This window comes from Penicillium longicatenatum (genome assembly GCF_028827895.1).
Source record: "Penicillium longicatenatum strain IBT 33135 chromosome Unknown contig_6_segment0_segment0, whole genome shotgun sequence".
NCBI lineage: Eukaryota > Fungi > Ascomycota > Eurotiomycetes > Eurotiales > Aspergillaceae > Penicillium > Penicillium longicatenatum.
Window position 1 is genome coordinate 3,636,942 of NW_026643123.1, and position 25,107 is coordinate 3,662,048.

General features: G+C 49.3%; 10 protein-coding genes across 10 annotated transcripts; 4 read left to right on the top strand and 6 right to left on the bottom strand.

Moving 5' to 3' along the window:
- Window positions 1–517: 517 nt before the first annotated feature.
- On the bottom strand, window positions 518–2,442 carry N7484_009550 (putative serine/threonine protein kinase (Nrc-2); the record flags this gene model as incomplete). The annotated part of the gene is made up of 2 exons (XM_057119937.1): window positions 518–1,554; window positions 1,611–2,442. The coding sequence occupies 2 exons, from the start codon at window positions 2,440–2,442 to the stop codon at window positions 518–520; spliced, it is 1,869 nt and encodes a 622-aa protein (XP_056969492.1).
- A 1,326-nt stretch (window positions 2,443–3,768) lies between these two features.
- Window positions 3,769–4,434, top strand: N7484_009551 (uncharacterized protein; the record flags this gene model as incomplete). Its single annotated transcript, XM_057119938.1, has 1 exon — window positions 3,769–4,434. One exon carries the CDS (start codon window positions 3,769–3,771, stop codon window positions 4,432–4,434), a length of 666 nt encoding a protein of 221 aa, XP_056969493.1.
- A 2,716-nt stretch (window positions 4,435–7,150) lies between these two features.
- Window positions 7,151–8,920, bottom strand: N7484_009552 (uncharacterized protein; the record flags this gene model as incomplete). The annotated part of the gene is made up of 1 exon (XM_057119939.1): window positions 7,151–8,920. One exon carries the CDS (start codon window positions 8,918–8,920, stop codon window positions 7,151–7,153), a length of 1,770 nt encoding a protein of 589 aa, XP_056969494.1.
- A 1,202-nt stretch (window positions 8,921–10,122) lies between these two features.
- N7484_009553 (uncharacterized protein) lies at window positions 10,123–12,754 on the top strand (the record flags this gene model as incomplete). The annotated part of the gene is made up of 4 exons (XM_057119940.1): window positions 10,123–10,204; window positions 10,317–10,783; window positions 10,836–11,489; window positions 11,543–12,754. 4 exons carry the CDS (start codon window positions 10,123–10,125, stop codon window positions 12,752–12,754), a joined length of 2,415 nt encoding a protein of 804 aa, XP_056969495.1.
- Window positions 12,755–13,337: 583 nt separating this feature from the next.
- Window positions 13,338–14,240, top strand: N7484_009554 (putative TFIID and and SAGA complex TAF10 subunit; the record flags this gene model as incomplete). The annotated part of the gene is made up of 2 exons (XM_057119941.1): window positions 13,338–13,628; window positions 13,797–14,240. The coding sequence occupies 2 exons, from the start codon at window positions 13,338–13,340 to the stop codon at window positions 14,238–14,240; spliced, it is 735 nt and encodes a 244-aa protein (XP_056969496.1).
- Window positions 14,241–14,906: 666 nt separating this feature from the next.
- Window positions 14,907–15,457, bottom strand: N7484_009555 (mitochondrial 37S ribosomal protein uS19m; the record flags this gene model as incomplete). Its single annotated transcript, XM_057119942.1, has 4 exons — window positions 14,907–14,949; window positions 15,039–15,221; window positions 15,336–15,351; window positions 15,415–15,457. 4 exons carry the CDS (start codon window positions 15,455–15,457, stop codon window positions 14,907–14,909), a joined length of 285 nt encoding a protein of 94 aa, XP_056969497.1.
- A 285-nt stretch (window positions 15,458–15,742) lies between these two features.
- Window positions 15,743–16,986, top strand: N7484_009556 (2EXR domain-containing protein; the record flags this gene model as incomplete). The annotated part of the gene is made up of 2 exons (XM_057119943.1): window positions 15,743–16,404; window positions 16,452–16,986. 2 exons carry the CDS (start codon window positions 15,743–15,745, stop codon window positions 16,984–16,986), a joined length of 1,197 nt encoding a protein of 398 aa, XP_056969498.1.
- A 240-nt stretch (window positions 16,987–17,226) lies between these two features.
- N7484_009557 (inositol polyphosphate multikinase) lies at window positions 17,227–18,724 on the bottom strand (the record flags this gene model as incomplete). Its single annotated transcript, XM_057119944.1, has 2 exons — window positions 17,227–18,472; window positions 18,642–18,724. 2 exons carry the CDS (start codon window positions 18,722–18,724, stop codon window positions 17,227–17,229), a joined length of 1,329 nt encoding a protein of 442 aa, XP_056969499.1.
- Window positions 18,725–19,421: 697 nt separating this feature from the next.
- N7484_009558 (uncharacterized protein) lies at window positions 19,422–19,673 on the bottom strand (the record flags this gene model as incomplete). Its single annotated transcript, XM_057119945.1, has 1 exon — window positions 19,422–19,673. The coding sequence occupies one exon, from the start codon at window positions 19,671–19,673 to the stop codon at window positions 19,422–19,424; it is 252 nt and encodes an 83-aa protein (XP_056969500.1).
- Window positions 19,674–20,751: 1,078 nt separating this feature from the next.
- Window positions 20,752–22,251, bottom strand: N7484_009559 (mannitol dehydrogenase family protein; the record flags this gene model as incomplete). Its single annotated transcript, XM_057119946.1, has 1 exon — window positions 20,752–22,251. The coding sequence occupies one exon, from the start codon at window positions 22,249–22,251 to the stop codon at window positions 20,752–20,754; it is 1,500 nt and encodes a 499-aa protein (XP_056969501.1).
- Window positions 22,252–25,107: the final 2,856 nt, after the last annotated feature.

Sequence of the window (25,107 nt, forward strand, 5' to 3'; positions counted from 1 at the left end):
ATAGAGTAAGATAACATCAGATCCAAACAGTCACGAGTATCAAAGATAAGAACCATAACGCCGTCCGCTGCATCGTAGAGAAAGTAGAGTGATATATGCCGCAGTCTTCAGCAAACACGCAGCAAATACCGCGGCGCAAGGAATGGTGATTCAGGTGCAAGCTCTGCGCGAACAAGTAATCGAGAGTAGTTCAAGGCCTTCGACGATCATTGAAAATGCGAAGATGGGTGGTGCAACACGGCCAAAAAAAAGAAGAAAAAAGCAAGGAATCACAAAGGCAATAGATACCAACTCAGAAGGCCCCGAAACACTCCGTACACCTGAAGTTTTGCAGAAGGGGGAAGAAAAAAGCAGAAAAAAAAAACAGAAAATAAACAATTTGAATGCGGTCGTGAATGCATCATGGTCGTCAGCAAGCCGATGCCCAGGTGGCTGCCCCCGCATTGGTCAAGAGAAAGGTGAAAAGCATGGAAAACAAAAAGAAGATACATTGTGGGCTTGGCTCAACAGAGCGAAATCAGTGGTCCCCCTCATGGTGAAGGGTGACGCTGTTGAATTCCTCGAAAGGATCATTCAACTCGCCATTGGGAGTCGCGAGGCCAGAGTCCATCGGCACACCCTTCATCTTCGAGCTGTCCTGTGTACCGCCGATGTCCACGCTGGCACTCTCCTTGACATTGCGGAAGTTGATGGTATCCGTACCAGCACGGCCCTGGTGCGGGATCATGGGTGGCTTCATGTGACGAATAAGTGCCCACTGAGTCGTGCGAAAGAAGGGGTGGGTCTTGACATCAGATGCACCAGCACGAGCGCCAAGACGCTTGGTTTCATCCTTAATCAGTAGCTTGCGGATCAAAGACTTGCACAGATTGGAAGTTGGCTGAGAACCCGAGTGCTCGGGGAAAGGTACATCGTCCCGCAAGATGCTGGCAAATGTCGCATTCCGGTTCTTGCCCTTGAACGGCGTGGTCCCATACAGCATCTCATAAATCAAGATGCCTAGTGTCCACCAATCAACGGCACTGGTGTGACCGCACCCCTTGATTACCTCTGGCGCAATGTATTCCTCCGTGCCGACGAAGGAATTTGTGCGGAAGTCAGCAATACACGACTTCGTGTCAATAGTCGGCAATGCAGCCGAGGAGGTACCCCCACTGCGACCAGGGATCATAGTGGGAGCACCACCGGGCCCTGATTGTTTAGATAAATCGAAGTCTGAAAGCATGATATGGCCAGATTGATGTAGAAGAATGTTCTCCGGCTTGAGATCTCGGTAGATGAAGCCCATCAAATGCAAATACTCCAAAGCAGCAGTGACCTCCGCAGCATAAAATCGGGCAGCATCCTCGGAGATGCACTTGCCGGGCCGGGTTTGTAGAGTTCGGAAGAACTCTCCACCGCTGCAGTACTCCATGCAGAGATACAGATAATCTTCGGACTGGAAGGAGTGGTATAGTGTCACAATGAAGGGATGGTTGCTGGTGGCCAAAATTTCTTGTTCAGCCAAGGCACGCTTAATCTTGTTGCGCTTAATCATTTCCTTCTTACTCAGGACTAGATTGACCGTCAATATATGGACCACTTGCAGAACATGCCGATATATAACTTACCCTTCATCGCATAGAGACGGCTTGACTTTTTCTCACGGACCAAGTAAACCTTCCCCACATCACCCTTGCCAATCAATTTGATCTTATCAAAACTGGCGGGGCCCACCTCCACGTTACGGACCTTGATCGAATTCGAGCTGTAGGTGCGACGGAAGCCATCTCCATTGATAGTGGGCACCGCAAGGGCAGTAGGGGCATCAATGTTGGCAACCGTCGACTCGATAAGGGGCTCTTTACCCATCTCGGCGGTCTGAGGTCGGTCATCGCCCTGACCACTGTTAAACAAACCTTGCGCATTGGGAGCGGACGCAACACGACGCAACTTGCGCGCAAGTTCCTCCTTATTCGCCGTGGTCGCCTGCTCCACAGCGGATACCCCAGTGACCTGCAACTCGGGGGTGTCGGGTGGGGACGAGGGCACGGATCCATCGTTCCGGTGTCTCAATGCCGGTTGGCCCTGGTGGGCGAAATACGGATTCGCGGTGGCAGTGGGCGATACGCCATCATCCAAAGCATTTCCTTCACTGGCGCAGGTTGTCGAGCGGTTGCGACCGATAGCTGGCAGGAAGCGAGATTGTCGGAAAGCGCTGGCCTTTTCGTTCTTGGCGGGAGCCCCTTGGGTCTCCTTCTCCCGCTCACGGTCATGGCCAGACTGGCTGCTGGTGTGGGAGGAAGCGTGGCTGCTTGAGCTATTGATCCGGAAAAAGCTCTTGATTCTGGATTGCAAATGGCCTGACTCGTTGGAATGTTTACGGGTAGGAAGGGAAAGACCGGAGAAATTCCCGCGCTTTTCGTTCATTGCCGAGGGACTAGACGCAAAGAGCTGCGTCATGGCGGAGGGGCGGAAAGGTTGAAAATCAGATAATGCCTCCCAAAACACCAGAGATAGGAATCTCAGTGGGAGGGTTGGACTCGAAGGGAAAGGTGAACAAGAAAGCGGTGGCGGGGGCGTTCAGAGAGACCTGGGAATGACAGGTTGGAGATACAACAGCCTGGGTTAGCACACCAGACTTCAACGAGGGAGATCCACCCAAAAGAATGGCAAGGCAAGCACAGAAACAAGATTCATTAATGAGGCTGCATCTTATACCCCAATATGAAAAGAGGGAAATCAAGCCAGGTTGAGAGAAGGGGAGTCGAGGAGTGGAGAAGGACGCGGAGGCCGCTGCTTAGTCATGGGAATGGCATTCTTGGAGATGACGGTAGTCTGTACCGATAAAGTGATACAAGAGGACATGTCCAAGCCTTTAGCTGGGATGTGAATATGCTCTTCAAATTGAATCTCTTATTCCTCTCAACATTACTGTATGTAGCTACCTAGGATCGGGTCTACAGTATGTGAATGGTACACAAAGAAAAAATTCCCCACGGGTGGCAACATGAATATTTTGCCATCACGGGTTCCAAACTTTCGGAACTATGGGTTGAACTACGTTGAACTAATCACAGTTCATTTGGAACCAGGGGCACCCACGTGACCTGTTATCAATCTTATTCTGTCATCCCGGAGAAAATAATATCCAGCCAGCCCTAACTTTCTCTCATCGCATCAGGATTGTGTCAAGGTAAAGCACCTGGGCTTCCCCAAAAAGAAACTGGAGATGATCACTGAGGTCCTAGGGACCCGGGCTCCAAACCTTGTCATCAGATCGACATATTAATACCTTAGCTCGTGTTACTACGTTTCATAGGTGTGATACTTTCTCCAGTGACACTGGGCTTTATGACGACCTTGAATTGCTTTCTCACGACGCATGTTCTAATTTGCATTTAACTTACGCGAACCTAGAGCTTAGAAATTTCCATACCCGTGAGGTTGTACAAGGGAGATGGGCAAAACCGATGATCCCGGCGTTGAGCAAGACACCGTCACTACTATTACTGTGACACTTGGGAACTTAGGAACAAGGCAAGCTGAAACACTCGTGTATTATGTTCAGTCTTTCGAATCCCTTAAATAAGAATAAATCACAAAATCCCCACATTCCGGTCATTCCTCATTCCTCATCCTCACGTACTGTGACGCTTGGGAACATAGGAATAAGGCAAGCTGAAACACTCGTGTATTATGTTCAGTCTTTCAAATCCCTCAAATCCCTCAAATAAGAATAAATCACAAAATCCCCACATTCCGGTCATTCCTCATTTCTCACTCCTCATGTACAGAGAAGCAACCGCAACAGGCCTTAGTAAAACCCCGCACAGCTCTCACCCACGGCAGGGACTCTGTGGGAACCGCCTGAGCGGTGTTGAATCCCGAGGCATTGATGGTAGACTCACGGTGCTGATGGCCACCCACTTGAGTAATCTCACCATGGGCATTGTCTGTGCTGAGCTGCACGATGGGTTGATCATGGGGAATATCCACCACGCGGATGTCTTGGCTCAAATTGTTGAGCATGCTTTCGTGGACGTGCTGGCCACTATTGGTGATATCAGCGCCGATACTATCATGTCGGTCACTGAAAGTGTGGTGATTGCGTTCGTCTCGGTCTTCACCCGGCTGTTCAGGCTCGTTGTTCAGGTTTCCACTATCCACCACACCACCACCCGGCGTATCATCATCGCAACCATCACCTGCAGATTCATTTCCAAACTCGCAATCATCAGCCGACAAATCACCCCCTCCAAATTCGCTGCGATATTGCAAGCCCTCCTCACGCTCACACCATCTCTCAATCGCATCCTGTGCCTGGTCAGGATCCCCCCACTGCTGGGGCAACTGAGAATAAAACTCCTCCATCTGATCATCATCATTTTCAAGCATCGAGGGATTCGATTCATCATAAGAGTCACCATGGTCATCGTATTCATCTCTGTCTGAATACCCCCGATGAGGATATGAATCATCTAGAGATGGCCCACCATATCGGTCTCGTGATGAATACGAGGTCAGTGATAATCGACCAGGTGTGAATGGCTCCTCATAAGAATCCATCATCTGCTGATATTTTTGTCCGAAATCTTCATCTCCCTCGCGGAAAGGAAGATCTTCAAAACATCGTTGTCTCTCCACCGGATCTTCCTCTTCCTCGTGAAAAGGAAGTGAATCTTCATCTCCCTCGCAAAAAGGAAGATCTTGAAAACATCGCTGTTTCTCCACCAGATCTTCCTCTTCCTCGTGAAAAGGAAGTTCAGGAAAATATCGCATTTTCTCCGCCTGGTTGACATAATCTCTCACCCGTTCTTGGAATCGTGTCCATTGGGAATTCATTATGGCGAACGCAGTGTGCACCTTGTCGAGCGAAATATCATCAGCATGAGTACTAGCAGCATCAAATTCGCTCGGCTCTGGGCCTCTTGCTCTTTCAAGGATCCAGTCGCGTTTGGCCCGACTAAGACGAGGGTCACGACGACGGCTATCGGGTGCCTCATTATTGCGGACCTGCTCGCTGAACAATACCGGCTCAATCCCATCGACATGAGAACTATTCCCGGGAGTATCATTGGCTTGAGGACCAGGGGCATCGAAATTGAGAGACTCTGGGCCTTCTTCGACTTCCTGTTTGTCGCTGGACTCATGGAGATTATCAGGCGTGCTAATATTGCGTCGCATCAACGGACTGTTCTGATTGAGCCTGGTCAACCACGAAGGCGCTTCCTGGTTGGCCCCAGGATAAGGGAATGTAGGACCCGTCGACTGTACACCGAAGAATGGAGTAAATTCCTGCAAGCCAGTGGCGCCTGTGGATACATTACTCAAAGTTCTGGAGATACGTCGTGGGCTGTATGACAAAGATCCATTTTGAGGAGTCCAGGGGGACTGGAACGGCGGTGTTTCAGTCGAAGAGACACGTGGATTCAAGAGAGGACTGACCCCAGGTACCATGTTAGGTGCCACATTTGAAATCACGGCAGGGACCAAGGTAGGAGTTGGCTGAAGTCTTCCCGTTGCTTCATGAATAATTTGCCTCATGTTGATGTACAGGACCCTCATGTCTCGATCTCGAGGGCGCGTCTCACGTGTACAGGCAATGGATTGATCAATATCCCTGATAACTCGATTGATGGGGGCCCATAAGGCCAGTAGGTCACAATATAAGCCCCCCATCCAATTCGAGTTGCCAGCCGATTGTTCTATTAAGCTATTGATGAATCCCCTCCAGTTTCCAGTCCTGTCACCATCGAATCTCATCCAGGCATCAAGGTAAAGTTGACCTGGTGGGACAAAAGCATGCAACGTGGTTATGGGAAATAGTGTCCGAAAGAATTGATCAGGCGACATTTGGCGGATGGTCCCAGGGTTCAAAGTCTCATAAAGGAGATCAGCCTGTGTCCGCTCCGAGAATACCTGCTGCGGATGATACTGCATCTGGGATTGCAGCGGCAAGAAGACATAGTTCTGTCTTCTGTTCGACTGTGCATATTGGCCATTCGGTTCCCGCGAGGGGTGGAAGGCAAGATTCGCCTGCGAAGGCCAAGTAGGGCCATCAACGAGTGTACTAGCTTGAGAATATTGAGGCCCCCAATGCTCAGATAGCTCAGAAATCGGCACACCAGCGGCACCAAAACCAGGCTCATTCATTTGATCACCCATGGTGGGTTGATGAATCAGAAATCGTGGTCGGTTCTGAGCATCGGCGGAAGAGGATCCGGAAACAGGATCCACGCGATGAGGCATGGTGACAATTTTCCCTCCCGCAGTGACTCTCTTAAGCAGCGGGGAAGAATGTGTTCGCAGGAAGCGAGCGAAGCCCGGGTCTTCTCTGGAACTCGACGCGACCGATGGATTTTCGTTATTTGTGCGCTGTGGAAAGTCTAACCTCGCTTTTGCAGTCGAAGGCTTAGCTGGTTGAGATGATAATGACTTGCCAGTCGCCTCTTCTAATAGCCTGTTTGCAGGGAATTCTGAGAGGACAGAACTTTGACGCTGGAGAGGCTGCAGAAGTCTGCCTATATTCATTATCAGGGAACATTCATGCATACAAATTGCTGCAGTGCCTCATGAGTTGGCTTCAGTTTTGCAGTGTGATGCCATGTTGAAAAGGATACCTGCATATCAAAGTCCTAAGACTTTGCCAGCAGATATCGCCTTCCTGAAAATGGAATATTCGCCTCTTTACAGTCCAGAGACCATCATTATGGTCTGGAGCTATACAGGCTCATGCAAGATACACAATAAACGCGTCAAGGATCGAAAATGAATGACTTACAGTGCTTTGAATCAACTGTCCAGCGACAGGGAACGGTTCCTTGTGAAAACTCCATCAGAATTGGAATGCTGTACTTCATGATGATCAAGACCTGGTCAGTGGCATACCTGGACAGCAAAGGAACAGATTTAAGTTGACGAGATGTTATTTTCGATGTGTTGAAAGAAGGAAAGGGCGATGGGGAGCGATGGATGGGAAGGGAAGGGAAGGAGAAGGATGAAGGTGAGCTGGAAGAAGTGACGGAACGATTTGTGCCTGTGGAGCTTCGAAGTTCCTAAAACAACCAGAACAGGACTCTACTTCCAAGGGTTTCAATTCAAAAAAACAGATGGTAAGACTGATAGCGTCTGAGCCATCAGCGAAGTCTCCAGATGATATTGATTGACATCAGACACTTTCGCGGATCTTGACAGGCTGTAGACTGTGAAGCCGCCATTCATCAAAATCCTCTCCTGGGACCGAAGGTTCAGCGAAAAGACCTCCTCCCTGGGTGATCGACTGTTTATTCTGTACTTCCGAACTTTGTTGGCCCATTTCCCAGCTTCCCAAGCGCTCCTGTCCACGGACGATTACACCTCCGGCAGCAACCCCATCATCCTGTTCCATGTTGGCAGTTTTACCAGTTCCCCAAATGGGATTGCGGAAAGAAACATCTGCATCGCTAGCAAGCTTGCTGGTTCCCTTAAATCCTCCAATGCTCGGTTTGTGACCTCCCTCATGACTTCCTTGGCGCTTACGCAACCCGCAAATGAAGAATCCAACCACAGCTAGCAATCCAACCACGGCCAGCGTGACAACCGCTCCAATGACACCGGCTACTGCAGGTGCGATGCTTTTCTTCTTCTGGGTAGAGCCACCGCGGTCCAATGCCCCTGCACAGAAAATGGAGCTCGCATTGCAGCGCAGGCACCACTCCTCAATCGACTGGACAGAAAAGGTCTCGATTTCAGTCTGAAAATCTGTCCAGGGGACATAGCTTTGGCTAGGTCCACTTCCGAAAAGCGGGAATGAAATAAATTTGGTCGAAGTGTCTGTCCCGTTGTGCAAGAAGAACCGCACATACATTTCACTACTGTCTGGGTAGCTATCATCATCCGCATCGGTTCCAAAGCTAAACAGTTCAAATATCAAAGAGGCACCTCGAACGGGACGGGAATAGAAGTTGGGCTGCTGTTCGCTGGCTAAGCCCACCAGGGAAGCCAAAGCCACAGCAGGTTCGTCACCACCGAAGAGCAGTGTCATTTGCGGGCTAGTCCCATCCGTCATATACATATTGAATGACTTCAGGATGCTAGCTGCGAGAGTTTGACCTGCAATGGGACTGACGGCACCAATGGTGGATCCGCTCAAGGCCGAAGCACCCTGTCCATTCGTAGCATAGGTGAACTGGTCCGCCAAGGACCGCACTTGGATCAGATCATCATCAGAAAGATGATCCAACGTAGTACTGTTGTGCAAAACTTCATATTCTAGATAGTCTGCAATAGTGACGGCATTGGCATATGTCGCCGTTGATTCATCGAAAGCCCCAGATAGCACCTGATGCAAAAGCTTTCCGTAGAACGCTTCCGTATCCCGCGTAATCATCGCTGCATCGCCGCTGTTCCGGTATTCAGAGACTGCAGCTTGATACATGCTGCAGCTTGACTGGCCAGCTACAAGTAAGGACCCAGGATCAGATTCGCCAAGTGTAACAATCCTGGGGAATTGATATCCGTCCAATGGTGCTGAAAAAGTCGTTCCGTTCGCGGTGTCATCCGTAGTGTTCATACCCTCACTACCAAGAGGTGGGTAAAGCCCAAGCATAAATGCTTGCGCCGAGGCAATAACATTTTGCTCAGTCGTTGAGAGTACCTCCAAGCTCTGTGACATCAGCCAAGATGCAGATATAGACTGGATTGCGAACTCGGTTGCATTTATACTCCCAGCCGACGACACATAGCGGTCCCGGAAGGCTGTTCCCGCAGTGACAAGCTGATTGGCTCCATAATCCGTCAAGCCTACCGCACGCTGTTCAAACAGTGCCTCGGGGGTACTATCTCCGTAGAGAGTGTATGCGAACACACTCCAGACCTTCTCGGTATACTCAGCGCTGGCGAGAGCAAGGCCCTGGAGGAACAGAGCCACGAGCACGAGGAACTGGCGATTTTTGAGCATAATGATATCCAAGCCACCCAATTGAGTTTGAGCTGCAGCGAATTCCAATTGATTTATTAATGTCTGCCAATAGAGCAACAGGTAAATTTGCCAAAAGCGAATCTAAAGCAGAAGGACTGGGGGAGCTACTGAAATAAAAGCAAGCTATTGCCCAAGCTTTGCTGGATCCTAGGGTAGGATGTACAGGCTAGACCCCTGGACCAAGTTCTATGGATTCTAGGACATCATGGAAATTCTTCCAAAAAAGGCCGCTTTCGGAAGCCGGTCGTGACTGGGGCGCAAACCCTTTTAGGGCTCTGCGGCGGATCAATTAAGCATCAAAGTATACAGTTTCAGCAGATTCGCTTTGCGAGTCTGACATCTGTTGACAGGAAATTTGTTCCGGTATCCAGAAGCAATCTTTTTGATGGCCTGCACTCCAATCCCATTCTATACTCCCAATGCCCAATGTCTGGGGGTGTTGATGTCAAAAGTTTGTCAGAGGTGGTTATCTTGATTTCCTAGGGTTAAATTCCCCAAATATCCTCTGAGGCCTTTTCCGAACCAGGTTCCAATATTTCAATGTTTCGTGGTTGAGGTGTGGTTCGAAGGTTACACGCAGACCATTTTGAGGTCGATGACGCGCACAAATTTTCCTCCATATCCAGGGATAGCTGCCAGGGACGGTGGGTCGGCCCTATCCTATAGTATCATATCATGGTATTAGCTTCATTGTAATATTGCAATGTCGTGATAGACATATTCAGTTCCTTCAGGCATGCGTGACGTCGAGAAAAGAGTTGCTGGCCTAAGGTGTGAATCAGGGAAAAGTCCGGGGTTCGTGTACCCGTAGCCCGGGGTTAGTATTTTGTACATAACTCTAGCACATAGGCACCGCAAACCCCATACTTCGGTTGAAAATGTTCGACCTCACGACACAAAAGAAGAAAAGATATGAGGAGTAATATCTAAAAAAAAGGAATACCCATGTATTCCATTTGTTTGTGTCAGTGAAATATTTCATTCACTGTACAAAAGTGAAGGCTCCAATTGGCGGTCTAAGGGCTGACCAATCAACGATCGGACCCACCGGCAGAAAATCCCTGCGGCTAACAAAGACCAACTCTCCCTCCTTCTAAAGCCCTACAAATGCGCCCTACCCCTAAGCCCTCATTTCTGCTCTTGGAAAGTTGATGGTCAACCCCCTCTCTTTTCACGCCCAGATGGTCGAAACTCGAGGCTCCCGACCATCCTTTGATGGTTCTGTGGAGTTACCCTCTTTTGGTCCTGATGATGGCGACCTCGGTGAGTCTGAAATCGATCGCCCCCGTCAAAGCTTGTCCTCATCCCGCCTCAACTCCGAGTCACCGCTCAGCCGTCCCTACAGCACGTCGAATACCATTCTTGACTGACGTAGATCCTTTTCAATTGATTGCAGACCAGAAATTCTCGCATCCTTTAGAAGACGACGAGGAACATGGCTCGCCTCCCGCGGCGAAAAAGCGTCGGACCGACTCGAACCCTGGCGATATCTCCTTCCATGATTCTTTCTCCGATCACCAGCATGGAGCCGGTCATAAAATCGAAGAGGAACTTGCGACGGCGCTTGGAGAAGGGATTGTAGACACTTTGGAGCCGACGGATCACACGCAGATTGATCACAATCAGCCCGACGCCACGCGGGAACAGGACCCCAATCTCAACCCTGACGTCGCGTCCATCATCTCTGAAATAATGGACCATACTGATCGCCAGGAGCATACTGTTGCCATGGGTCCTCAGGAAGTCCCCCCATCGGGTGATTTTCCAGGTGCCAAAGGCTACGCGTTTCTCAAGGCCAACTCTCACTTGAAGATTCAAAGCTTACCCATTTTAGACAACCTTGTAAATTCTGCACCTTCATCCTGGGCTTTTCAGATGCTAACTACGCACCCAGTCGACCCAAATCCTTTCGTTTCTATCCAAGAACAGCTATCAAGACTTGACGGCCATGATTTCGGAGCCAGACTCAGAGAATGGCCAAGCCTATGCAACTATGCGCTCCCTCTTTGACCACACTAAAAGGGTTTACTCTGTCAAACACTCGTTTCTTCAGTTATCCGATCTCGAAATCACGGATTCCTCTCAGGTCGATGTCATTCGCAAGGCCAACCTGGCCTCTTTCGTGTCCAGTATCTTTGGTTCCCAAGAAATCGGGTTCGCTGAGCTGAATGAACACTTCCTGAGTGTGTTCATGTCCGATGGTGGGAGGTTACTAAAGGTTCAAGCTGCTTTATACCTCGAACTCAAGACCCAGGCCTTCATCGCCGCGATGAATAACAAATCGCGTACCCGGACAAATCTCTTGTATGAGCTGTTCCCCGACGATATGGAGCGGCGATTGCTGGAACGGCGCCCAGGCAGCAAGCAGTTGGCCCCTAGCGAAACAGATTTTGTCAACCGACTTGCTTCTCGCCGTGACCACCTTCTCCATGATATCAACAACGAGGAAGCAATGAAGAGTCTCCCAGACAAATACCAGTGGGAAGATTTCCTGCGCGATCTGAGTTCTTTCATCTCGAAGAACTTTGATACCCTTAATACTCAGCCGGTTGGTTTCCACCCCAATTCTGTATCGTCTGATCAAGTGCTAATGACTCACAGGGCAAGAAACCGGTTAAGGGACGACAGCCATCGAGCTCAAATGGTGATGCGCAAGAATCTCCGAGTACCACTCATCAGGGCCAGTTCGCGGTCACTCAGCCTGTGGAGGTACCGGTTGACCGGAACATGCACGGTGATCTCGTGGCTCGTGCCGCTCGTGCCGCGCAAATTGCTCTGCAGGGTCATGGTCTTCGGCGCTCACAACAACAGTCTCAGCTGCAACATCAACACCAACAGCAGCAACCTCAATCTCAAGCCAGTCCATCTCCATCTCATCAGCCTATACCGGTGCAACAGCAGCCACAACATACCCCTCAACCCGATAATCAATATCTTCATGGTTACACTGCTGCTCAGCAACCTGGACAGCATGCCCAGCAACAGTACCACAGCCCTACACCTCCTGGTGGATATCAACAACCGCCTGGTAGTTTGACATTTCAGCAAAGTCCCCTGCAAACCAATTTCCAGCAGTACACCCCCAATGCGGCCCAGACTATGCAAGCGCGAGCCAATGGAATGTCTGGAAACCATGGCTATATGCCAGGAATACCGCATTACACACAGTCACAACCTACTCAGGTGCTTTATGAGCGTGCTCGAATGGCCGCCTCTGCGAAGTCTTCCCCAACAAGCCGCAAGTCTGGTCTTCCTAGTCAGCGCCGGCCCTGGACCACTGATGAAGAGAGTGCTCTCATGGCCGGACTGGATAGGGTTAAGGGCCCTCACTGGAGTCAGATCCTTGCCATGTTTGGCCCTGGTGGAACTATTAGCGAGGCTTTGAAGGACCGAAACCAGGTTCAACTCAAGGACAAGGCTCGTAACTTGAAGCTTTTCTTCTTGAAGAGTGGGATTGAAGTACCTTACTATCTGAAGTTTGTCACTGGTGAGCTGAAAACCCGGGCCCCAGCACAAGCTGCCAAGCGAGAGGCTCGGGAGAGACAAAAGAAGCAGGGTGAGGAGGATAAGGCCCATGTTGAAGGAATCAAGGGCATGATGGCCTTAGCTGGAGCCCATGCCTCACCTGTCGGTGGTCACGAGATGTCTGCATCGCCGAGTCTGCCCCCAGATGCCAACAGTCAAGCAGTCTTTGATCAGACCGCTGAGCAGAATCTGATGCAAACACTGAGCCAGGAGGTGCACGGTAGTCAATATCAGCATCCCCAACCGACGCAGGACCACATTGATCCACACATGCAGCTGGGCCAGTGAACATTGGAGTTTGTTGCTTCTGCCAATCATGGTAGACTTGTGATATTTGACGATCTGCTTCCGGTCTGATGCCCTTTTATCGTTTGAGCGAATATCACAAAAAGGTGTTTGTAACTTGAATTTTTTTGCAATTTCTTTTCTTTCTTCTCAATCACATACTGTATCACTGTACTATCGGGTTGCACAATTGAGGGTTTTCGTGAATGATGGAGCATGAAGATGTGTGAGGCATAATCTGGAGCTGAGCTTAGGGTTTTTGATGCTTTTTGCTTTCAAATGTATGAGTACATAGCTATGAATTTCAGAGATCTGGTTACCTTCCCTTTCAAACCCTTGAAATTTATTCGTGAATCCATCAATCCGTGATCCTGAGTACAGTATAATTCTTCAGCTCCACTATCACGTGTGGTCCGTGCACCCGTTCTCCGCCTGCGTCTAACTGGCTCTTTCATCCGTAAATGCATAGAATCTCCAACAACCCGGGATCCCGACTAAGCTCACTGCCATTGATTGGTCTCACGAACCCCTGGTTCCCTGCAGCCTATTCGTTTTCAGAGGGTCTACCCTCTCATGACTGCCCAATATGGCTGACACTCAACCCTCCCCCTCTCAGCAACCTTCGAACGGATCACAAGAGCCGCCTGCTCCTTCATCTACCGTACCACCAGAGACAGCTGACTCTGCCATCAAACCTGATCCTGATCTTGACGCCTCTATCGAACAAGATATCGACATGAATGCCGACCAGAATGCATCCGGCACTGCCGATGAGAATGCGCCTGGCCTCGACTCACTGGCTGCTGCACCGCCACCAACCAAGAAGGAGACTGGATTGCGCGAATTCTTGGGGAAGATGGATGATTATGCCCCTATTGTATGTGAATGACTATCCTTCTCTCTTCTATTGTGGTTTAGCTCCTATCTTCTGTGCTATCATGACTTGTTCTTGGAGTAGCTACTCTCACCTATGCATCTGATACTGCTTACTCCCGACGAGAAAGTGAGAGGACCAGAAAACAACAAAGCTAATATCGTATCTTAGATTCCTGATGCCGTAACGGCTCATTACCTCACCCTTGCTGGTCTTCCACCCCCCGGCACGGGGCCGAACCAAACACCTCCACACCTCGCCCGCCTCCTTGCGCTGGCCACGCAGAAGTTCGTCTCTGACATTGCCGCCGACTCATATCAGTTTGCACGTATCCGTGCCTCGAATAGCTCCTCTGCCAACAACCCGATGGGCAGTTTGAACGCAGCTTCCGGTCTAGGCGCCCCTGCCGGCATGGGTGCCGCGCCGGGCGGCGCAGCTGGCGGTGATAACAAGGGTGGAAAGGGCAATACCCACCTTGGAATCCAACGTCCTGGTTTTGGAGGTGGTGGTTCTGGTGGCTCCGGACAGGGACGAACGGTCTTGACGATGGAGGACCTCGGCATGGCTGTTTCCGAATATGGCGTTACCGTCAAACGCGGAGAGTTTTACCGGTGAGTGTACTACGTGGATGGAGAGAAATGATCTTCTGAAGACATTTCTCTGCGTCTCGTTTCTTTTCACGTTTGTTTGGTGGGCTTTTACTTTCTGGCGCTGGGCGTACACGTTGATACCCGATGGGTGCGGGATGGTTATCCCAAGCATTTCAATGGTTCGGAGGGGTTTGAGAATGGAGAACAATGCTATCACACCTTCCAATGCTACTAGACCTCTATATTTGAACGTTCGATTCCTAATGCCTTGGGCAAGAGTATGGTATTTATTGGGAGGATGCGGTAGGATTTCAAGAAAACGGAGTTCATCAGTTATTTTGATGTTTGCAGTGTTGTGGAATTAGCCTAATGGCTCCTAAGATGTTAAAAACAATGCATGAATGATATTGATATTGAACAAGTTCCATGGTTAAACTCCATCCCACACATATAGCTAATGTCACAAGGGAACCACTGATGTATCTGTACATGGGCCACAAGGCCAAACCAAAAGAAACAATCCCGCTTGATACGGGACAAGGGAATTTCAAGATTTTTCCAATCCTGTCAAATAAAAAACAACGCAATTCAGATAGAGGAAGGGGGAGAGCTCGAAGAAATTCATGTTGGCGAAAGGTAGTCCGTCGGATGTCTTCAACTACCCAGATCGAAGTCAGGTCAGGCTCTTCGTCTATTTGTTCTTGGACTGCTTGTATGTGAAACGCTTGCGGGTTCTGTATCCGTGGGTTAGTACCAGAGCATAGCCAACACCAAAGCGAAATCGGTGTCTTGAACTCGATCCTTCAGCAGAGGGAAGACATACGCAACATATTCACCAAGCTTCCGTCCGACCATCTCCTCGGTGATCGCGATTTCCTGGTATGTCTTGCCATTGTGGACCGCAAAGCGCAAACCGACGAAGTTGGGCAGGATTGTTGCGCCACGCTTTGTCGTGCGGATCGGGGGAGTGTTCGGAGGAGGAGGGAGAACCCGGGGCAGAGGGAGACTAGAAGGCAGTGAATGTTAGTTGCGATGTTCATCCTGCCTCTGGCTGTCTTGTAAAAGTTGTTGCTGGGTTCCTGGAGACTGAGTGCATGGACTGGGAGCGGGCTGAACGTACGGGACGATGTTCGGGCCTGGTTAGAAATTAGTAATTGCAAACAAAATAAAGCTGGTATCTTTGACTCGGGGTTTCTTACCTTTCCAGACCGACCGGCCTAGCAGAGCTCGTGTGGGAAACATGATGTGGCGGGCGATCGGAGGAGGTTTGTAGTGAAGCCGCGAAAGTTGAAAAAGATCGGGGTTGGATTAGGTCAGCGGGTCAGCGCAAACATGCAATACAGACATGGATTCGACTGCATGAGGACCTGATCACTCTTCCTCACTTTCCTGCTTGTAGTCACTCTTGCTCTCCAAGGAACAAGAAGAATAGTATCTGAACACCATCAAAACAGTCTTCTCCATCTAAATTGCTGCTCCGCTTTCAACTTCTCAAGTATACCATCATTACCATATACTCCTTTCAGCATGCACGATCAGGCGATTGTGCCACAACAGCCCCATTTAGAGATCTTCAATTCACTGTTAGAGGGGCCCCCGAAAGACCAAACATTTCATCTTTTTCCGTTTCTTCCCCCGGAAATCCGTTTTATCATATGGGAGTCTGCTCTACAACGCCGACGGATCATCCGCGTCAACTTCATGATAATAGACACAGCGAAATTCAATGATGGAATACTGGATTACAACGAGTCCTATATCGTTGCCTTGCATGGGTGTCAAGTATTTAGCAAGTTGTTCCGAGTCAACCGCGAATCCAGAGAAATTGCACAAGCCTTTTATCGAGCTCAATTCCCCTGCATGTTTGTGAATGTCGCCGGCGACAAGGTGTCAAGCACTTGCTACATCAACCCTGATTTTGATACCATTCAGTTTGATATCAATGGACTCTTAACTGGAGCTTTCATCGACTTTCTATACGTGCTGAGAAAGGATTGCGACCCTTTCCAAGTCGGGCTCCTGAGCCTAGCTCTGGATAAGCCTTCTTTACTAAACATCCACCGCTTCATCACACAGAATTATGCGACAATCGCATCCCTGGGGACCGCAAATCTTTTTCAGATACTATTATTCAACTTCGCGAGCTTTACTTTGTTGGCACGCAATCGGCTCGCCAGATCTTCAACCACGTAGTTCCATATGACTGGCCAGTCTTTAATCGCTCATTGCCCATCAGAGCGGCCACATGCACCTTTGCGCTCCTCTCCCAAGATCCACGCTCAATCCAACAAGATCTAACGCACCAGTATCTGGGCGAAGACCCCCGCGAAATGGTGATCGCCTGGCGGGAAACCCTACGAATATTGGAGATATGTCCTATCAAGATTAACTATCAGCTTCTGCTGGCATTTCAACCCCCAAGTCGGGTTCAGATATCCAATTGCAAGAGCGCAGCTGACTGGCTGCGTAGTGAGGATGCAGAATGGCGAGGCGAATGGCGACTGGGCAATGAAATACGGAATGGAAATTGGGCTCTGAGGTACTGGGAGTACACAGACCGTCTCGATGAATGTGAGATTGGCGCTCTCCATGAACGAAATCATGATGAGAACCTTGAAAAAGCTGTCAAGCCTGCCTTTGGGTTTTGGCTATTTCCGCTTAAAACGATATGCAACTGGCCAGACAATACGACGGATGAAGTTTGGGCGTGGCCGGAGATCTGTTCGCTAGCTCATGAGTGGCCGGCACTTGCATTGTCTTCTCTCCCTTGATCTACTTTCTATTCATTTACCTATCTTCCTGTAGCATGAAATCATATCACTTTGCTTTTATGACCTCAATTGCTGGGCTTCAGGGATCACGCCCAAGCGAGACTAATTGGAAATGGGGACATAAAACAGCCATTTTTGGCTAATTTCCGAATATAAATGCGATAGCTAAATTGCCCAACATGCGAAGACTCCAGGGGTCGCCTGCGACCCGTTGAGGCCCATGATATATCTATACAATCGTCACTCGGCGAGCTCTTCCAATATCTTGATCAAGCTGCGAATTCCTGTCAATATATTCTCGTCGGGGCCTTCACCGGGTGTCCATTTGGCATGCGCGAAGTCAATCACCCGCAGGTCATGGACCTTGGGTGTATCTTCATCGTCCTCATCATCATCCAGATTTATTTCCGGCAGTTGAGCCATTTGAGGATCTATGCTGATATTGATGGCTTTTTGAGGCATTCCATGCACATCCACCAATTCAAAGGCTTCTTCGGAGATTTCGAAATCGACCTCATCGTCATCGTCCTCCTCTTCCTCTGGATCCCGAGGCTGCTGCTCAGAGAGTCTTTTCTCCTCTTCCAAAGCAACCTCCATCGCCTCGGGATCTGCCTCATAAACCACCAACACACTGGACGAATACATGCGACTTTCTTCAGCCTCAAGCACTTCCTGCACGTTTTTCAATTCCTCCACAATTCGCCTTGCAATCATTCCGGACCGATCCACCGCGCCAGCTTTGGCACCAGCCAGGAAGGTCTCAAATCCTTCCTTGACATTCCCTTCGTTGAACGATCGTCCATACCACTTGTCGTAGCGTCGATACCCATTCGTCTCAATAACCTTTCCTTTCTCCCCCTCGGCACCCTCATACTTAGTAGCGTATGGGTTGGTCCGAGCGCCTTCGTCTGGCTCCCCATCTTCGCCCGTCCAAACCTTCATCCCCGCAATCCGAAATCCCAGACTCGAGCTTGTAGTCTCCTTTGACACCGCATCCAGCTTCGACCGCTTTGCAGGCAGCGCATCATCCGCCCATAATCTTGCTCCAAGCTTAACGTCCAACACATTCGGTCGCCGAAATCCAGACGCCACATTTTCCAACACAATCGACAGACCGGTCTCTAGTTTTTTCCCTTCGGATGGAACCCATGGCTTCTCTGTCGGGGTTCCAGCACCATTCACTCCTTCGACTGGTACGATAGCCGCTGGAGCAGCGATAGCAGGCAGCGCAGGTGTCGGAGATTCGGCCGGACAAGCGGGATCCGTCGGAGGGTTCCCAAGTGCAGGCAGGAACACAGCGCCGGACTGCTGCGCCGCGGCGATCGCGAAAGGTTGTTGCTGCTCAGCAGAAGATAGCGAGCCGACGAACAGGGGCATGAATTCGCGAAATTCAGGATGGAGGGCGCTGGACTCGTAGAACTCGACTTCTTGTTGTGTGCAAGGCTTGACGATTAACGACCCCGAAAGGGTCCGTCGCACACCGTCGCTGTAGGAATCCATGAGATTAGCTTAGTCGTAATATCCGGGGTAACGAAAGAAGGTATAGTGGTGGGTAATGTAACCCTTGGAAATTCCCCTCTCACGCGTGAGCGACCGCCCTAGTGGGCGCGTGTGTCGCGTGGGGAATTTTTAAAGCTTGGTGGGGCGACACTTACTGTCCCGCAGCGACATGATCGAAAGGTACCAGATCATCGCTGCCTAGGAGGGGAGTCTGTCGATTGTCTTGTTTTGGGGGCATGTTGGTAAGAGGTCTCGTGGGGCTGATGCCTTCGCCGTTGCTCATTGCATGCCGGATGACTCAACAAAACGTAGGTCCTAATCTGCGGGAGATGAGCGGAAAATGGGTTGGATAAATGAAGGGTGAGAACATGCAAGAAAGCCAGAGAAATGATAATTCCAGGAGAAGCTGGTCGGATACACTATTGACGGCCCGTGAAACCCCATGTGCAGGGGCCAACCTTATTACTGGCTTTCGTGAAGGTTGGTCAGCCCTACAGCTATACGGATATCTTTCCTTATATCCGGTTGGAAATGGATGTCATCAATGAAATCATAGTAACTTTTTGAATTTAGTCTAGCAGGGATCTCAAAGCGATGATTGGTGGTAGATCGATTCCGCATGTCCGAACAACTTCTCCACATGACACCTAGGGCACTCCTCATATCACATGTTTCCGAGTATGTATTCTCCGTATAGATACATGAAACCCCAGGTTTTTGACATGGAATTCTTAGAAGGCTAGGCTGCCAATTGAGAATTGGGATCCTCTTGAAAAGAGTGCGGATCTCCAAGCCGTAACAGCATAACCAGTGAACAACCTCGAGATCTTTGAAGACCACTCCATTGTAGATTGAACTATTGGTACTTTATGACAATGGGTTGGTCCCAGCTTGTACTACTAGCCCCCATATCTCGGAAAGCACTGTTTACCAACCTACTTCTTCCACTCGGGCGTGTTGCCATCGACAGCATCCTCTCCACGCTTCTTCCACTCAGGCGTATTACCCTGGACAGCATCCTCTCCGCGCTTCTTCCAAGGACCAGAGCCGAAAGAGGCAGCACCGCCAGTAACATCCTCCGATCGAGCAATCTTGGAGATAGAATTGCCGGAAGCGTCAGGCGTTGGGAGAGCACTAACGCTCGCCGACAGGCAGGCAACAAGGGCCATCTTTGCAAAGACCTTCATTTTGAAATATGGATCCCGGTTCTGTTTAATGTGAGTTCAAGACTAGTATAGCTGGAGATAGAGCAAAACATACTGTTATGATTGAGATGGAATAGATTTGTGGAATGTAAGGATTCTCGAGTTGTCTGAGTTGGATTTCCTGGGGGTTGATCTCAGTTTATATGCTACTAGCAGCGAGCGAGCACCTCGGTGCAATTCGGTCCTGTTGGCTAATACTTTAGAAGCTCGTGCCCAATCCCTCGTCAGCATCGACCATGGCGTTATCGGTCAACCCATAGCCTCGACTCTGCCAAGAGGGCAATCCAGGATAGGTCGATGTCTGCTTCGCGGCTTGAGATGGTCAGCACTAGAGTATCCAAGAAGGCCCTTTGCCACTGACTTGGGATCGAGACGGGATGGATGGTGTGCAATTACCCCTCGCAAAATATCCCATGGGTCCGGATTTGGTAACAAAATAGGTAAAAATGAGACTATTTTCATCATGAATCCAGCTGACAGCATGAGGTCTTGCAGAAGTGTGGATGACATGGATCTTGCTTCTGTATAGATAAACAAGAAACTCACCGCTCTGGAAAGCGGTCTAGAAGCCTAAACCTAAATATCATGAGGCTAAACTTAGTCGATCACGGGATGGCCCGCAAAAAGTTGCCAACATTAAAAACAAGCTGCATGCAAGCTGGTCATCGCGTATGCACATGACAATATGGGACGCCTTATCCATTGCCGCTTCTAGCTTGTATTAGCTTGTGCTTACCCAGAGCAGTAAATAGACCAAATAGCTTTATGGAACACATGGCTTAGATAAAGATTGTGCATTCAACGACGCCAAGGGTGGAGACGGAAGGTGGGAGGAGAGAAACAGTTAAAGTACATAAGAGAAATCTCCATTACATCCTTGACCTCAACATTCAACATTTTACGTCGATGCTCCAAAATCCTTAATCTATCACAAGCGAATTTTCTCTATCCATGTCTCGCCTTTTCGTAAAATCACAACCTCGTGACGTATGCCCAGAATATTAAGCGCAATCGCTACCAGAAGCAGGTACTTCATCAAACCAGCTCATAAATAAGGCATCTAGTCGATGTACTTGGGGAGAGACTTCAAGACACCGTCACGGGCAATTTCTTCCAGAGCGACGGTAATGGTTTCAATGAAGCGCTTATCGGAGCGCAAGTCCTCGCCGAAGAGGCTCTTGATTTTGAGCAGTTCCATGGGGTTGGTACCTCCAATGCGAGCCCGAGTCTGGATCTCCTCGAGCATGGGATCCTGAACATCGATCTTCTTGCCGTTATCATCGACACCGTTGATGTAGTGGAACCAGGTGGCGGCGGTGAAACAAAGACGACGGAACGGCCCAGTCACCCAAATAGCCTCAGCAATAGTGGGCATGATAAATTGGGGGATCTTACCAGTACCACCGCCGCAGATACGGGGAAGCTGGTCCATGATGGTGGGGTTGGAGAATCGTTCCACGAGGGTCTTGCAGTAGTCGTCAATACTGACGCCTTCAATTTCGGGAAGGGTAGGCTTCGTCTCCTGCTGCATCATCTGCCAGATGAACTTATTGAATAGCGGGTCTTGCATGACCTCGTGGACGTAGTTGTAGCCTGCTAGTTGACCACCGTAGGCGATAATAGCGTGACTGCCATTAAGCAGACGTAGCTTGTGCTTCTCGAACTCCTCAACTTGCTGTACATTCTTAACAATTTGCACTCCGACCTTCTCGAATGGTGGGCGACCGTCACAGAAGTGGTCCTCGATAACCCACTGCATAAAAGGCTCGGTGACAATTGGCCATGAATCCTCAATGCCAAACTCTTGCGCGAGAGAGACCTTATCGGCGGCGGAGGTTTGTGGGGTGATACGGTCCACCATAGCGTTAGGGAAGTGGGCCTTTGCGTTGATCCACTCCGCGAGCTCAGGGTTGCGGAGACGGGCAAAGGAGACTAGCATATTGCGGGTAATAGCGCCATTGCCCTGCATATTATCACAAGACATGACTGTGAAAGGGTTCAATCCTTGCTGACGACGGCGGTCCATGGCATGGTAGAGGAAGCCGAAAGTGGTTTTTGGGGCATTATTGGCAGGGTTCAGGTCATGCTGGATATCGGGGTCCTCGCTCTGAAGCTCGTGGGTGTTCTCATTGTAATAGTATCCGCTCTCGGTAATAGTAAGCGACACAATATGGGTATCGGGGTGTGCCATCTTAGCTATGACAGCCTCGCGGTTATCGGGAGCAAAAAGGTAGGAGTTAATGCTGCCCATCACTTTAGCCTGGCTGCCCTTGGCGGAACGCTCAATAGCAGTATAGAGGTGGTCCTGGGAACCTAAGGCGTCACGCATGCCTACGTCGAAGGGCTGCAAGCCAACTCCACAAATGGCGTAGTCGGTAACGCCATGGTTCTGCATAAGCTGGTCCACGTAGACAGCCAGGTGAGCTCGGTGGAAGCCACCAACGCCAATGTGGACGATTCCTTCCTTGACAGCGTCGCCACGCGGGTAGGATGGGAATTGAACTGGCGCCGCGGCGCAGATCTGGGGGAGGTTCTTCTGGTTGAGCTTCATGGGAGCCATTGTGAGAGTGATGTGTATGAATTGAGAAAAAAAATTGAGAGGGAGGGGGTGGGATAAATATTATTAAATGGTCGCAAGCAGCTCTTTACTTTGTACGTCACCGCCACCCGCCGGGTTTGGAAAAATTGGAGAATAGTCCACATCATGTGGTGGAATACAGTGGGGGCCCCATCAGAACGAATTAGATATGTACTCGTGTCACCGCTAGCTCCAGCTATCTATGTATCGCATCACGCGCAAGTTCTAATATTTGGACGATTGAGTGTCAAATCAATAGTACAGGGAGCAAAGATCAGCGCCAAAAAAAAAAAAAAAACCCCTGCTCACACGAATGACTAGAGCTTCCAGAATCCGACGGTCATGTGCGTCTGCGGTTCTAGAACCCTTCCACAGCTGGACGTCTCTAGGTTAAAAGAACCTCCAAATCAAGTGCGAGAAAAGTTTGAAAACGATCTTAAAATGGTATATCCGGCAATTGAGTTTCCCTGATCTAACCAGAATGGGACAAGGGCGGGGTGGATCTCCATTTTACATTACGCTACATCAAATACAGGAGCTTTTTCTTATCCTTACTATACCGTACCACAGCACTTGCTCCTTGATTACTAAGATCAGGGGCGAGATAACATACTTATGTAATAAAACAGATATGGTATGCAAATAAAATACCTGGTTACCATGGTATACCATCCAATATGACAGGGAAAAGTGGGGCAGGAGGGGCAGTGAGCTCCGGGCCGGGGTAGCTCAATCAGGAGATCCCGGTGCCGACTGAAACCCCGAAGTTTGGCCACTGAACATCAGTCATCAGTCACGTTTCTCATCTACGCGTGACTGGACGTGCTGACATTTACCCTGTGGTTCTAGCCCTGAGCTCTCATAAAGATAGCCCTCATAGAGATAAAGCGGCATCCCAGATTAGAAAAGCCCCACCTAACAATGCGCTGTACAGTACATACAGTCTACAGATGGTACATCTTGCAATAGATCGTCCAAAAGATCTGAACGCTTATTTGCCTTCGTATTATAATCTGCTCGCTTTATTTTGCCATACATACTGCTACATTTGAATTCCTTGCTGAACATTATGCAAGTGCCCCTTGACCTTGAAATCCATGCAATGCACAAGGTTACTACTTCTTCGTGTTCTGTACAATCCTTCTATTACCCCTCTTTTGTCAGGCGAGGAAGCCTGGGTTGAAGGCGAATCGTCTAAAAAGGAATGCCGTGTCTAGAAGCCTGAAATGGACGTTGAAGCCGTTGAAACACAAATAGGGTCAAGCAATTTGTCTCAGTTGCTTGCCCCAAAATCCTTGGCGGAGGTGGGGTAAAAATTGTGTACACTGAGGGTAAGTGATTTGATAGTACGAATAGAAACATGCACATGTCGAAATGTTCCTACCCTTCGTCCTAAAGGTAAGTTGTTCCGAGTCCACCAGTTAACCGTTTGCCTGTGGGGCAGCCCATGAGCGAGAATTTTCAAATAAACATAAAGCTATATCAGCTTACCCACCTAGGCAGAAAAAGGAGAATTCTAGACAGAAGTGAAAGGATTACCTGGTTTGTCGTATTTAGTGAAAGAGCTTTATAAGGTATTATTGGGATTGTCGGTAGCTGTGAATGTTCTTCTCTTGGCAATTTGCTGCATTTCCAGTTAACATTCAGGCAGATTAGTGATCTAAGGCCCCGGTATCTTGTCCACTTCAAGCAAGGGCTTGCCAAGTAGAAGCTTATTCTGTCCCTGCCTGACGATCAATGCTTAGGATCCTTTCCATCCTATCATGAAATCTCCGATTGTCTGGCCATCGAGCTTCCGAAATGAGGATGAATGATGGCTTTCGAGTGGAAACCAATTCCCGCGGGATATTGCGGTGACGCCCCGAGTAGCGTGCATACAGAAATGTCGGGCATCCCAATTCAAAATCATCGGATGGGAATATGCCCCAGTATAATGGCACAGTGGTTGCCATTTTAGGTCACAATTCCCGCCAAGAGCAGGAAATGATCTGTACGGCATGGTATCAGACAGATACAGACCCTCAGCTGATACCTCGCATGGAGGCGCAGAATAAGAGGATCAATGGTGGCCATCACCCACGCCCCCCTCCATCAGAGCTTTGAATAGCCAAAGCCCAAGTACAAGAGTTAGCTTCAACTTGCATGGCCGGTTGCAGGATCAGGATATCATGTAGATTATTGTAATGCCGGCATTCTGCCGGCAAAATTAGAGCCGCGATTTTATGCAATGTAATACCAGCGATGAGTTAATCTACGCTAATGCATTAGATACGGGATAGAGCTACATGCTATCTATTATGAGTCCTGTGCAGAGTAGTGAAAAAGTCGAAAGTAATATTGCTACGGGCTTCCAAGGTTGCTCTTCCCCTGACGTGAGCATCTGAACTAGTGGGGAAATCGACTAACTCGATTGATGTAGATTGTACAGGGGTCTAGATTACCCATGCTTATCTTCCAATTTTCCCATATTTGCCCCCTCTTATTCTACACGATACCTCCCACCTGATGTCAAAAAGTATTACTCAAGAGACCCATTTTAGATTCCGAAAAGCACTCTTGAACACAATGAGGTCTATCCTTCGCCCAATCAACGACAACGACATCACGGAGCTTATACCAGTCTAACCAGCCGCTTCCAAGACAGACGGATTCCTGAATATTGTGCTTGTTAGCAAACCAGAAAGTGCACGCGAGAGTTTCATGGAGCGGCAACCCAAGGCTTGGCTTGGTGATCTGAAATCTTGAATGCTCACAGCGGTCAATGACGATGGTGTGATCGTTGAATGAGCCTGCTGGCTAAGGAGGGAGAAAGAGAAGTTAGAGAGAGTTGCATTGATT